Genomic DNA, 14,480 nt, shown 5'->3' with positions numbered 1-14,480 from the left:
TTATAGGTCTGAGAGGTCACATGGTTCACCTGCCTGCCTCTAAACAAGGTTACACTTCCGCTTTCTAAAAAATCTCTTGTTTTAATCCTAAAGATCTCCTTGCATGGAAATCTCTTCATATAAGTGTTAATTTGGGGATAAACTTGGGTCTCTTCCTTACCACTCCTACTGCCATTTCTCTAAATTTCTGTAAATTAAATAAGCTATAAGAACACTCATCATATCCTGTTTCATTGCAAATAAAACAAAACCCCATACCCCAAAATTATTCAAATTCCCTTGAGATTTCTTCTCTAAACAGTATTCACTTTGAAATATTTCTCTTTAATCTCTCCCATTGCTGTGATCCTAAGAGTGACATCATAACTGTTTCATAGCAACCATGGCATAAACATACCCATCAGCAGGGCTGTTCGTAGCTTACAGGGAATAAAGAGAATCAGCAGAAAGTCTGGGTGAATTAAGTTTCTCTTCAAATGGAAAATAACTTCATTACTCTTGGGAAAGGACAGCACCGAGAAAGTTAAATGGTAGCTCTGCTTTGCTGATAAACATTTTGATTCTCAGATGGCATTTCAGCTTCTGTCTCCACCAGTTTTTAGTTTGATTTCTAGTAGCCTCACTGTCTGCCCTTGAGCAAATTGCTTCCTACCCTGGGCCTCCACAAAATGAAGAGGCTGGGACTGTATGACCTCGGTTGTCTCTAAACCCCTTATTCCTAATAACTTATAGAATGCTTTCGCATTTGCAATTGGATCCTCAGCAGCCCTGTTAGGAAGGCTGAGCAAATGGTATTTTTTCCACATTGCCCATAAGAAAACAGACTGAGATTTAAGTGACTTGCCTAAGGTTTCCCAGCTTGTTAGTAGTATAGTCACACGTTGAACCTCGGTATTCTGATTATTCCAAAACTGAACGTAAGAGAATGCTAAGATCTTTTTCACTTTTAAGGCCCATGTAGTGCTCCTTGCACATTTAATAAGTATTATTTGACTGGCGCTAATCGGGCATACAGAAACTTATTCATAGACTGTTCAGTTTCAGGAGTGCTGCTTCCATTATGCAGTCAGAATAATTCCAAAATTCATTTTGGAGGATGAAGCCTGTCTTTCCTCCCAAAGAGGCCCCATTTAGTTGCAAAGCTAATGACGGTAAAGTAGTCAATAATAATAAGGTACCAATATTGTTTGTCGTTTGTTTCGCCTTGTATGTTCTCCTATCGTTAAAAATTGGAATTTTGTTTATCAGGTTGTCGTTTTTAAAATATCCACACCTTTTGACATTGGAGGATACCTCGTCACTGGCATTAAGAATATGAAAATGAAGAACATTTAGCTGAGATTTCAGAAGTTTCTGATTATTTTCCCCAAATGGCCTCACGGGCCACTGACTGAGGGTTTAGGAAAGTTCTCCCTTAAACATGAAGACGATAGATGTTGGCATCATCCTTGGAACACTGGCATTTGCTTTCTACCTGCCTGTAACGATGACGACATCCCATCAAACGTTAAAAATCCCTGAAAAGCTGCAATTGGCTCATGGGAGAGTGATCGTCAATGCTACACCCTGCACGGTCACCTGTGGCCTGGGCTATAAGGAGGAGGAGACCTGTGAAGTGGGCCCTGATGGAGTAAAGAGGGAGTGTGAGACTCACCAAACTGAATGCCAGACCAATTGGATTTGTGGGATGGTCCACTTCACTGTTCCCGTTGGGAAGAAATTTGAGCTGACCTGTCTCAGTTCAGACATCCTCCATTATGGGCACGAAGCTTTCCGTTTCACCTGGAAGTTTGCCTACGGCATCGTCTCCACCGACGACGAGTTGTTTAAACCTTTTCAGCGCCATATCCATTCTGTGATCTTCACACCTGCCCAAGAGCTTGACTCGGGCACCTACAGGTGTGACGTCCAGCTCCTCAGGAACCTGAAGTTTGTCAAGAGAATCTACTTTGCGCTCAGAGTCATTCCTTCTAACTTGGTGAACCTCAACTTTGATCAGTCCCTGTCTGAGGAACAGAAGTTAATGGATGAGGGGATGGAATTGGATCAAGGGAACCAGACTCATTTCCAGCACGTAAAGCAGACTAAAAAGGCCTGGGTGGTGCTGGGAGTAGGAATTACAGTGGGGGTGCTTGGTGGTATGCTCTTCAGCACAGTTTTGTACTCTTTGATGAAAATTTCCAATAGGAAGGTGAACACAGAGATATAGTAGTCTGGCCGCCATTCCTGGAAGTTTGCAAGCCCAATAAGTAGTGCTAGCTGTTTTTTGGAGAGACTCTTGTCTCTGCCCATTGGTGAGTCCTCAGGAGTAGGAACCTACAGCTATTTAAGAGCACTTGGGGGTGGGGGCATAGAATCTGTGGGAAAATGCCAATCTTGTCCCACCTCACCCATCTTCCTAGTGTTATACGAGTGCTTGGGTGCTCCAGGAGAAAATCCAGATCATTACCAAAATTGATGGGTTTTGTACCTGTTCAAATTTACTGGAATTATTTCCAGTGTTGATCCTTCCTCCCATTGTTAAGATATTTGAGCAGAGTGAATGTTCATAGTTTTGGGGTTTTTTTATGCTGGAAATTTGTCCCTTAATAAAAAATTTCTGCCTTATGTGCATCTTATAGAGTGGACTTGAATTGTTCTTTCTTATTCGACAATCTGGGGGGATTGTCCCTCCTGGCTTAGATAAATCCACAAACATGTATTGTATTTAGCTTGTACCAGGTCCTGGAGACTCAAAGACTAAAATGATGATACTTCTAGTCCTCAAAGATCTTACATTCTGGGGGTGGAGGGAGAAGACACAACATGTACTGGAATAGGAACACATAAGATACATAAAGGGAGAAGATAGAAGATGGAAGGGCCTAGCAATGGGGAAACTGGGAAAAGCCACCTGTGGCAGGAGGCAACGTCTGAACTGCATCTTGAAGAAAGTCAGGGATGGGAAGGAAGGAAACAACCAACCAGTTATCTCATTTCACCTTCTAGGGAGGTGGGTAAGTGTGGATGTTATTCCCATTTCACTGTCGAGGCAGAGTACATGTGCTTAGAGCCACAGATTAATGGTATCTGAGACTTGATTTGAACTCTGGTCTTCCTGATTCTGGGCTCAGCACCCTGTCCCCTGAAACCACTCACCTTGCCTCTAAAGGGCAAGGGAGAGAATAGAGAACATTCCAAACCTGGGGGGATCTGCAACAATACAAAGATGAAGCACCCTGGAATGTGGAGGGCTGAGAGGGAGAAGGAAATGTATCAGAAAACAAAAGAAGGGGGCAGTTAGGTGGCTCAGGAGATTGGGAGGTCCTGGGTTCAAATATGACTTCAGATACTTCTTAGCTGTGTGATCCTGTGCAAGTCACCTAACCTTCATTGCCTAGTCCTTACCACTCTTCTGCCTTGGAATCAATACACAGCATTGATTCTAAGATTCTAAGAAGGTTAAAAGAGAGAGAGAGAGAGAGAGAGAGAGAGAGAGAGAGAGAGAGAGAGAGAGAGGAAGAAGAAGAAGAAGAAGAGAGAGAGGGAGAGAGAGAGAGGGAGGGAGAGAGAGAGAGAGAGGGAGAGAGGGAGAGGGAGAGAGAGAGAGAGAGAGAGAGAGAGAGAGAGAGAGAGAGAGAGAGAGAGAGAGAGAGAGAGAGAGAGAGAGAGAGAGAGAAGACAGGAGAAGAGAGGGGAAGGTCAGGAGACAGGAGAGAGAGGAAGAAGAAGAAGAAGAGAGAGAGAGAGGGAGAGAGAGAGAGGGAGGGGAGAGAGAGAGAGAGAGAGAGAGGGAGGGAGAGAGAGAGAGAGAGAGAGAGAGAGAGAGAGAGAGAAGAGAGAGAGAGAGAGGAGAGAGAGAGAGAGAGAGAGAGAGAGGGAGAGGGAGAGAGAGAGAGAGAGAGAGAGAGGGAGAGGGAGAGAGAGAGAGAGAGAGAGAGAGAAGAGAGAGAGAGAGAGAGAGAGAGAGAGAGAAGACAGGAGAAGAGAGGGGGAAGGTCAGGGAGACAGGAGAGAGGAGAAGAAGAAAGAAGAGGAGGAGGAGGAGGGGGGAGAGAGAGGAGACAGGAGAGAGAGAGGAAGAGAGAAGAAGAGAAAGAAAGAAAGAAATAAAGAGAGGAGACAGGAGAAGAGAGGGGGAAGGTCAGGAGACAGGAGAGAGAGGAGAAGAAGAAAGAAGAAGAGGAGAGGAGGGGGGAGAGAGAGAGAGGGAGAGAGAGGAGACAGGAGAGAGGGGGAAGGTCAGGAAACAGGAGAGAGAGGAAGAAGAAGAAGAAGTGAGAGAGAGAGGGAGAGAGAGAGAGAGGGAGGGAGAGAAGAGAGGGGGGAGAGAGAGAGAGAGAGGTAGAGGGAGAGAGAGAGAGAGAGAGAGAGAGAGAGAGAGAGAGAGAGAGAGAGAGAGAGAGAGAGAGAGAGAGAGAGAGAGAGAGAGAGAGAGAGAGAGAGAGAGATTTAGGATACTTACGAATATGAAGGCCATTACAATAGTCTAGGCTAGAGATGATGAGGACTTAAAGCTCTGGGACTGAAGACAAGTGGATAAGTACTACTGGGATGAGGGATGAATGAGGGTGGGGCTTGAGGGATGACTGAGCTTTCAAGTCGGGGTATACTTGGTGGTGCCCTGCAAAAAAACGAGGAAAGAAGAGGCTTTGGAGGGAAAGATCGAGTTCTGCTGTGCACACATTGAGCTTGAGAGCTGGACAGGAAACCATTTCGATTTGGCACCCTAGGAAAGGCTGACTGAGAGGCAGACCATCATCCCCAGGGAGTGTTACCTCTTTGAGGTATAGGCGAACGCGCTGGAGGGCCAGCACTTCCTCTGGTATACACTTCCTGTGGCCATTCCCATCGCCCCGCTTTGTGTTCCCCAGCTGCTTATTCCCTTGAACGCTGGCTTTTATAGCCAGAAAAAGGCTTGTGCTGAGAGAAGAGGACAAACATATTGGCTTCTTTGAAGCAGAAGTAGCCCGCAGGCTCCCCAATCCATTTGGAATCCTTTCTTTAAGGAGGCGCTCCAACATCCAATGTGCTCTCCCTCAGGTAATTGGATTGTGGGGCCATGAGGAGAGGAGGCAGGTCTCTAGATGGCCATAGGCCGGGCTAATTCTACGAAGCGAATTACATTTCTCCAAGCCTGGCTTCTCTTGCTAAAGTTAGAGGAGGGGGCCGGGAGGCTTCAGATCTCACCTCAAGTCTAGAGAAGAATGAGCTCTAGCCCGAAGGTCAGAAATGTGGCCTAGATTAAGGACAAACTGAATCAACATCATTATCCACCCCCCCCCCCCATCTCCACCAGCCTCAGGAAGGATGAGTTTAATATCAAATTATATTCATTCAGGCTAAGACAATTTAATGAAAGAGAAAGCAACAGTCCTGCCCCACTTCCCCCCACATTTCTTTCTTAGAAACAAACAAAAACCTTCCTTCCTGTTTAGAACTGATGGTCACACAGCTAGGAAGTGTCTGATGACAAATTTGAACCCAGGACCTCCTGTCTCTAGTCCCAGCCCTCTATTCACTGAGCCACTGAGCTCTCTAGCTGGTCCTTCCCTACTATATTTCAAGGAAAGTACTAGAGGATTTGACTTGTAGTTTTTCAAGAGATCAAAGTATTCTTTGAGCGTGTGTGTGATTTCTCTTTTCCCTAAAATTAAAAAAATTTTTTTCAAGTTACCATAGAAACAGTTTTGGACGATTGTTTTCGGACATTTTAGGATTCGGATTTTCTCCCTTCTCCCTTTTTGCCCAACGTCCCCAAGGCGGGTAAATGGTCTGATATGGATAATCCCAGTGCTTTCTTGCAAGACATATTTCCATATTCTCCATGCCAGGACAAGATACAATAAAATCTTTTTTTATTTGAAAAAATTTATTTAATTGATTTAGAATATTTTCCCATGGTTACATGATTCGTGTTCTTTCCCTTCCATCATCCCTCCTCCCTCCCATAACCGATGAGCAATTCCACTGGGAAGAAAAAAACTCTTGAAAGAAATAAAGTGGAAGATGGCGCGTGAATTCCAGGAATTGTTACATGCTAGGAGGGCAGCAGTTTGGGACACAGGATCAGGAGGTCTGAGTTCTAGTCCCTGCCCTGCCCCTTACTGAGACCTTGCCCTTCCCCTCTATAGGATTCACTTGCTGAGTTTGCCTTCTATGGGGTCAATCATCATCAACTATCATCTCAGGCAGACATCTTGAACTTGATGTTCCATAGATATTTTAAACGCATCCTATCCCAAACTGAAGCTATTATCTTTCCCCCAACCTCCTCTGCCCCTTTTTAAATTGATTCTTGGAATCAATGCTATGTATTGATTCCAAGAGAGAAGAACAGTAAGGGTCAGGCAATGGGGGATAAGTGACTTGCCCAGAAAGTGTCTGAGGCCAGACTTGAACCTAGGACCTCCCATCTCTAGGCTTTGCTCTCCATTCACTGAGCCACCCAGCTGCCCCCTAAATCACCCTTCCTCCTAGCTTCCCTGTACAGTCACCCAGGCTCACAGAAAAGGTGTCACCATTGACTAATCTTCTCAGTTTCCTCATCTGTAAAATGATTTGGAGAAGGAAATGGCAAATCATTCCAGTATCTTTGCCAAAAAAACTCCAAATGGGATTGCCAAGAGTCAGACAAGACTGAAAGATAAACAAAGTCCATCATTTCCAGCCTTGGTCTTTCTCCTGGGCACCAATCCTACATCACAGACTGCCCAGGGAACCTTTCAGAATGGATGATCTGTAGGCGTCTCCAGCTCACAGGTCCAAAAAAGAATCCTTCTTTTCCCATAGACCCTCCTCTTCTGAACCTCCCCGTTTCTGTTCGAGAGCACCACCATCTTTCCAGTGACCCAGGGTTTATGTGGGAGCTGGGAGGGACTTTAGAAGCCATTAAGACAAAAGCTCTAACTATTCAGATAAAGAAACTGAACCTGAGAAGTTAAGAGACTTGTCCAGGGTCACGCCAGTAATACGCATCTGAGAAAGATTTTGGACTCATGTTTTCTTTACTAGAAAGTTCACCGTCCAATGGGTCTACCTAGCTGCCCTGGCTCTTGATCTCATCCTCCTCACTCTTAACCTTATAACCACTCTTAACCTTATAACCTTATAACTCTTAACATATAACCAGTTAACCAGTTTCCAGATTACCAACTTAACCAGTTTCCAACTCGTTTTTAACCTCACATTCCCTTTTCTCAACCCACACCCCCATCACCCTAAGTTAGCCATAATCTATGGCAATAGTCTAATAAGTAGTTTTCTTTGCCTCGAGCTCTTCCCTCCTCCAATCCATCTTTCTAACAGCAGCCAAAGTGATTTCCCTGAAGCCCAGGTTGGACCCACATCACTTCCCTCCTTAGTAAACTCTATTGACTCCCTATTACCTCTAGAATGAAAACCAAACTCCTTTGGCACTTAAAACCTTTTATAGCCTGGCTCTATCTTACCTTTCAGACCTTATTACATTTTTCTAAGTTAAAAAAGTCAACAACTTCTGAAAAAGAATGCTATCCAATCTAAAGAAAGAACTATGGGAGTAGAAATCCGGAAGAAAGCATGGGATTGATCCCTCCATTATATGGGTGTAGGATTTGGGGTTGGGGTTTTACAAAAATGGTGAATATGGAGATGGGTTTTGAGTGTTTATATATATGTGTGTGTGTGTGTGTGTGTGTGTGTGTGTGTGTGTGTGTGTGTGCTCCACTGGCTTTGGTGCAAAGGACTGGAGAGCAGGGTCCTGGGGGGGTGGGGGTGCTGCCACTGGCCCAAGTTTATCAGACTGAGCCAGGCCCCAGGTTTCAGGAGATGAAGGTGAAGAAAATTGAGGAAGGCACTGAAATAACAAGAGCAGCAGTTCTTGGTTCCCTGCAGCTCCCCAAGAATCCCTCCCTCCTTCCTCCTCACCCCGCAAAGCACTGTCTTCTTTTTCAGTGGGGCGGCTGCTGGGCTCTGAACCAAAAATATTAGCCACTCAGAGACCTGCAGAAGAAGAGGGCCTTTCCTTATGTAATAGCTGGAAAAATACCAACTTTTGCTCATATAAATCTTCCACTGGCTTCTAGTTGCACAGGATTAGAAGCAGCAGGCAGGCAGCTGTTGACATGTTCCGAGCTGCCCCTGCCCAAACCTTTCATGGTAACTTTCCACCTAAGACTCAGAATCAGTGCCTGGAATGCCAAAAAACTAGTCTAGGGACCTCAGGACTAGACTTCATTGCATCGGGAGTGTGGAGGTATCACATGTGATATATAATGGTTGTTGCCTTACAAAAATTCTGGGAGGAGTTTAAAGGAAAATTGAGGGCTTGAGAGGTTAGGATGATAATAATACCTAGCCTTTTATACAGTTTTAAGGTTTGCAAAGTGCTTTACTCATGGTATATCTCATTCGGTCTTCTTGGGAGGTATGCACTATTATTTTTCCATGTTTTACAGATGAAGAAACAGAGACTGAAAGAGGTTCAGTGACTTATCCAGGGAAACAAATAGTTTCTGAAGAAACAAGCTGAAAGGAGTTTAGTGACTTATTCACAGTGACAGCTAGTTTCTGAAAAAAAAACTGAACCTGAAAAAGGTTCAGTGACTTATCCAAGGTGACAGCTAATTTCTGAAGAAAGTGAAGCTGAAAGGGGTTCAGTGACTTACCCAGGGTGACAGCTAGTGTCTGAATCTGCATTTGAACTCAGGTCTTCTGGATTCCAAGTAAAGCCCTCTATTCCATTTGGTGCCCAAGGTCACACATTAAATGTTGGCACTGGGATTTGAATCTAGTTCTGCATGCAATTCCAACAGTAATGACATTACAGCCTAGAGGTCTCATCAGGGCACTATTGAAGCTTTGGCTACATCCGTGGGCAAAGACAAAACACTCACAGTGGTAGCTGGTAGCTGCCAAACAGGTTGAGGATCAATCTTTATTTTAAGAACTGTCTGCTAACAGAATCAATAAATAACTCTCATTACAGTCAACCAGAGAAAGACACCGAAACAGAAACAGAGCGTACAATTAAGTAGTCCAGAAGAAATCGCTGCCCCTGGCCTGCAGAGAACTCGGTCTAGGGTATTCCCTGCTCAAAGTGGGTTCAGTCCAGGCAGGGAGTCCCTGGAATCTGGGGGCTGAGGCAGGAAGCCTCCCAGAATAGGGTTGGAATGCTTCCTCTCCCCTTCAGGCTATCTAGGGCTTGGTAAGAGATTCTTAGCCCCATTCATTTCGACCTCCTCGATCCTTCCAGAACAGAAAGGTAGTATCCAGTCTAGTCAGGGAAGGACACAAAGGCACAGCCCTTCTTTCTAATGATGCTGTATGTACAAGTGCTTGAGACTTCCTCCCAGGTAACAGTGACCCTGTTTTCAAAGTGTGGAGATGTGAGTGAGCTCCTACAGGTCGACCTTCCCTTTAAGGCCACATCAGGGAAGACAGCCCTGTTCTCCCTTGGGGGGTAGGGGTGGGGGGCTCTGCTGCTAACAAAATACTGGGCTAACCAGACCCATAATTCCAAAGTTCGGCTTGCAGTGCTTGTGTTCCATTAGGGAATGGAACTCCACAAAAGACCTCCTCTGTGATCCAGGGAGGGTTGACATGGGAGGCAGGACCTGGTCCAAGTTAGAGAATGGCAACACCATGTTGACATCACTGGGAAATGATGCTGCCAGATAATGAATCACCATGAGCATCCTGGGCTTGAGAATGACATCCTGGATGTCAGAGGGAGGAAGAGACCACCAAGAATGGGGAAGAAAGGGTGGAAAGCAGGGGAAGGTGAAATGGGGAGATGGTAAAAAAACGGGGAAGGAGAGATGAGGATAGAAATGGGGGGAGGGATTAGATGGTGAAAAGGGGAAGGGGGGCAGTTGGGTGGCTCAGTGGATTGAGAGCCAGGCCCAGAGACAGGAGGTCTTGGGTTCAAATCTGGATTCAGACAGTTCTTAGCTGGGTGACCCTGGGCAAGTCACTTAACCCCCATTGCCTAGCCCCTACCACTCTTCTGCCTTAGAGTCAATACACAGTATTTATTCTAAGACAGAAAGTAAGAGTTTAAAAAAAGAAAAGAAAGGAAAAGGGTGAAGGGAAGATGAGGACAGAAATGGAAGGTGATTGGGAGATGGTGAAAAGGGGAAGGGGAAAGGATACAGAGGAGTCAAGCATGAAGGGGAAGGCAAAAGTAGGAGCAGGGAGGGAGAGAAAGAAGAGACAATGGAGAGAGTGGGAGGTGAGAGGTGGGGAGAATCCTTGTAGCTGGGGAAGAGATGATGGAATCAAAAGACTGCCTCAGCCTGCTCAAGTTCAGTGTCAAACCAGGGAGATGATCTGGATGTAGAAATCACTGGATCCTCAGTCTTGGGAATCACTGGATCCTCCATCTGAGAGGATATCATCTGCTTGCTTCTAGGCAGAGCTAATCCATGGCTTGCCTTTCCTAAAGGTCTCTGGAGAAGGAAGATTCCATATCTCTCCTCAGACATTATTCCAGGGTCCAGCAATGCTCCTGTTGTCCAACTTGGGTCCCTCCTGCTGTTTCTTTGCCAAAGAGCCCAGCTGGCTGGCTGGAAGAATTGATCAGCATAGGAGCTCACCCCTGAGTTTGTAGAACTGAAGAAAGCAGATTATGGTAACTGCTCTCCACCTCAAACCTCATCTCAGTAGAAGTCAAGAAACAGCCCAACTAACTGGTGCATCTTGGTATCATTGAAGCCCTGATTCAGAAGGTCACCAGAAAGGTAGAACAGGACAAGTCCTTCTCTCTTCCCTCCAGTTTCTTAAATGCACACCTGGAGAGAGCTGCCCCTCCCCTCCCAACGAGAGGGGGTAACATCTGGAATGTTAAAGGAACAAGGAAACCAGCAGAGGCAGAAAGGTACCTACCTTTCTCCAAATGTATACAGCTGAAATCGACTGCTATGGCACTCTCCCTTCCCCAAGCACTCTCTTTGCAAGAGATAGGGGGATCGGAGAGAGAAAAAAGCTCCCTTTCCCCATCCCACAAGGCACTTGTATAGGCAAACTGCAAGTCGGGTGGTTTAAACAACCACAACAAAAGCACCTGTATTGTTTTTGTCTCTCCCCGGGCTGCAAATACTTGGGGTAGGGAAGTTTCTGATCTGGAAGAGAACTGGGGTTGGGGGTTATAGAAATCTGAACCAACGGGAGCTAATAGGCAGCAGGGAGGCACCACTCCTCCTTAGGTCTGCCCTTCTCAGACAGCTTGGGTGGAAACGACCAAGGGAGACCCTGAGGGCAAATAATCAGAACCCCTCCCCCCTCCCGCCAAGGGCAGGAAGAGACTCCTCTTGGACTTCTGGCAATATCCAATACAAGCCATCCCGTTTGTAAGGTCCCCAATAGATGAGTCCACAGCTTTCCTTGGCCATCTGTTGCAACATTAAACATTTAGGCAGTGGCCCAAGCGGCATCTGTCCATGGTAGTCCCTCAGCATCCCAGACTATTTTCTTGGCCTTTTGTTGATTTAAATACTTTCCCCAAATTTCCCTCTTGCTCCCCAAGCCTTTAGAAGTATGGGATGCTGAAGGCAAGGATCTGGATCTTAGGGACTCACCTGGTTTGGGGGTTTAGACATGGTGGGGTTTTCCTAGGATATAGCCCTCTAATGTACACACACAAGGTAACAGTTGTGCCCCAGAAGTGCTTGGGGCAGCTTGCAGAGCTCCTTGCCTGGAGAAGGTCCTGGGACTGCAGCCTTCAGCCTGAGAACCCAGTTGATTCCTGGGTCATAAGAGCCCTGTCCACCTTTTCCCAAGCCCTGTAGGCTGACCCTGTTTCCCCCCTGGCTTCTTATGCCACAGTCCCTACAGGCAGTGAGGAGAGCGGGTAAAATGAACCCTGGACTTCATATGTGAGGCAGCCCTTACCTGAAGCTTTCTCTAGCCCTTAAGCAGTCTTGCCTCCAGCTCCTTTTTCTAAGGGAGAGATGAAAAGTGCAGAGAGGTTTAGCCACTGGCCCAAAGTCCCCAGACCATTAGCAGGGGAGCTGCTCAGAGGGGATGGCTAGCCCTGCTCTTGGTTGACAAACCATAGAGATATTTCTTGCACCTCCCTTCCACTTGCACTGAAGCCCACGGTCCTCTCATGTTGGTAGGTGAGGTGAAGAGGCAATGAGGGGGGCATCAGATTCTTCACTAATCCTGCCTGCCTCCCAAGGAGCAGGAAGGGGGCTGAGTTCCCCAAAACAAAGCTGTCATTAGCAGAAGAAACACAGACCTGCCCTGAAAATAGAGCGGAAGCTAAAAATATATAAAAAAGGCTACTAAAATAGAAATCTCACTGTAATAACTACAGAATAGAAACAAACCCTCAGGGAAAATGGGCCCCAGTGAGTGAGTGAGCCCTAGTGGGGCCTGTGCCCTCCAGAATGCCAGACCCTGTGTATCAGGGTGCTCAGGGAGCTGTGGGTATGGCTGGGCTGGGGGAATCAGTGAGGGAAGGTAGGTAAGGATGACTGGCTTCAAAACAGGTCTACAGCTGTGGGGACAGAGGACATTAAAGGTTTACAGACATGGATGTCCTCATGAATTGCCCATGCAATTGCTAGGCCCTTGCTGGGAGCTTCAGGAAAAGTACTAACCACTTACTCCCCTCAATTACTCTGTTGCCCATTAACCAGACTTTTGAAAACATGTTGTAGTTGGGCACTTTAGAGGTCATCTAGTTTGGACTCCTGTTATTATGTATGGGGAAACTGAGACCCAGTGGGGTAAACCTCCTTCCCTTCTTCCACTTATTAGGCTGAAGTCTATTATTCCCTCTTTCCCCCCTATTCCTAGCCCTCCCTGGAGCTCAGGATAGACCCTCCCTTTTTATCATTATCTCACTCAGAGGCAACACACAATTTGAAGCTTAGGTGGAGAGAAGGAGGGAGGCCACTAAAAATACCCCTGGCATAGGTCCTTTGCACCCACCAGTCAAGCTCCTGACTCTAGAATCCTGGGAGCTTTCTTGCCCCAAATTTCCCAACTAGAGCACTGGGTCCAGCAAAGGAAAAGGGAAAGATGGATCCCACAGGACAGAAAACTACAGATTTGGAAGGAAGGGCCTTCGGGTTTACTGGGAGGAAGGGAAGGGGGTAAATTGAGACAAAATTGTCAGGTTCCCATGCCCACTCATAGAATAGGACATGGGGTGGGCACCTCACCAAGACAGAACCCTTCAGGCATGCAATCCCCATGAGCCCCTCCTGTTTGCTTGTATCTATTTTTGAATATGACAGCTAGGGTTCTCTTGACTCCAGGGGCAGCTTCATTTGGATCTTGGGTTGTCTTTTGGCAGAGGTCATTCTTCCCAGCAGTGGTAACCTTTGAAAGTCATCTTCCTGCACCCCTCTCCCGCTCATTACCGGGAACTCCCTTTGGATCCTCCAGTTCCTAGAATCGGGGGATTTGCAGTCCTTTCTCTTAGCTGCTTAGAAATATGAGGAAACACCAAAGCCAACATCAAGTTCTTCCCCTGCTCCCCATCAAGCTGGGGGCTAGCAGTCCTTGGCCCCATTGCTGTCCCCCTCCTTTGGCTGAGAAATGTTTGCATCAGGCTCTCTGGGTCCATTTCTCCAGCCCTAGATCCATCTTGGTCAAAGGGTCTGAGCATGCCTGAACCCCTCTGCTCCAAGGTAGCCAGATCCAGATATACGGAGAGTCCCTAAACGATGCCATTTCTATTGGTCCAAAGAACACTTATTTAAAAAAAAAACCATCCTGACGTCCACATAGCTCTTTCCATCCCCAAACCCCAGTGATCATGGGTCACGAGGATACTGAGTTCAGTTTTTATCATGGAATTTTGTGCCTGCTTCCTTCTGGTTATAAAAGGGGAAGAAATCCTTCTTTGGGTTTCAGTTTCTGTCATATATGAAATGTCCTACCTACCTCCTATGAAAAAGGGCATTGTTTAAAGTCGCTGTTTAAAACCAATCGTTCTTGGACATATAGTGTGTTGCGGTCCTTAGCATCGGGAGAGTGTGCCAGGGGCCAGCTAGCTCTATCCCGAGGTATCTGTCCTGTTGTCCAGGGCTGGGGTGGGGAGGGGACCAGGAGGCCAGGATCAGAGCTCCAAGTAGCCAAGGAGGGCCAGCATCGCCAGGGAATGGGAGAGGATGGTGCCCAGATGTGGGGTCAGACAGACTGCTGAGTTCTCCACCATCATACTCGTGCCTGAAAGCAGCAGACAGAAATGTTTGGTGAGCCAAAAGGGAGGTGGGCCCCCCAAGCTTCCTACCACACTGGGTCAGACCTCCCTTAAGAATCTTTTCTCAGGCTCTGACGGGACTAAGAGGTCATCCGGAAAGGGCCCTGCTTAGAGAGAAGCACAGTGGACTTGGATGGGGCAGACCTGGGCTCCAACCTCAACTTCCCAATTCCTAGAGCTGTCCTACTCGACTTGCAGACCTCTAAGCCTCAGTCTTCTGGTCGGAAAAGTGGGGCTATGGATCCTGCCTCCCTATTTAGAATTCTGGTTGTGAAGATCCAATGCAACAATGTCTGTGCTTTTA

General features: G+C 46.7%; 2 protein-coding genes across 5 annotated transcripts in view; one reads left to right on the top strand and one right to left on the bottom strand.

Annotated features, from left to right (window-relative positions):
• The first annotated feature begins 372 nt into the window (after positions 1 to 372).
• TMEM81 (transmembrane protein 81) lies at positions 373 to 2,618 on the top strand. The gene is made up of 2 exons (XM_001371572.4): positions 373 to 530; positions 1,249 to 2,618. The coding sequence occupies exon 2, from the start codon at positions 1,421 to 1,423 to the stop codon at positions 2,207 to 2,209; it is 789 nt and encodes a 262-aa protein (XP_001371609.2). The 5' UTR covers positions 373 to 530; positions 1,249 to 1,420; the 3' UTR covers positions 2,210 to 2,618.
• Positions 2,619 to 8,882: 6,264 nt separating this feature from the next.
• Positions 8,883 to 14,480, bottom strand: part of CNTN2 (contactin 2) — a 63,305-nt gene continuing 57,707 nt past the window's right edge. For all 4 annotated transcript variants that reach the window (XM_056815792.1, XM_016430101.2, XM_016430100.2 and 1 more), the window contains exon 23: positions 8,883 to 14,142. In XM_056815792.1, the coding sequence (XP_056671770.1) occupies positions 14,033 to 14,142 (110 nt within the window). In that variant the 3' untranslated portion in view covers positions 8,883 to 14,032. The remainder of the gene's footprint in view (positions 14,143 to 14,480) is intronic.

Source organism: Monodelphis domestica, chromosome 2 (genome assembly GCF_027887165.1).
Source record: "Monodelphis domestica isolate mMonDom1 chromosome 2, mMonDom1.pri, whole genome shotgun sequence".
Lineage (NCBI taxonomy): Eukaryota > Metazoa > Chordata > Mammalia > Didelphimorphia > Didelphidae > Monodelphis > Monodelphis domestica.
This window is presented reverse-complemented; position numbering and strand designations above follow the sequence as displayed.

Coding starts and splice junctions, on each gene's coding strand:
- TMEM81 (XM_001371572.4), top strand. CDS start 1,421: ATGAAGACGATAGATGTTGGCATCATCCTTGGAACACTGGCATTTGCT.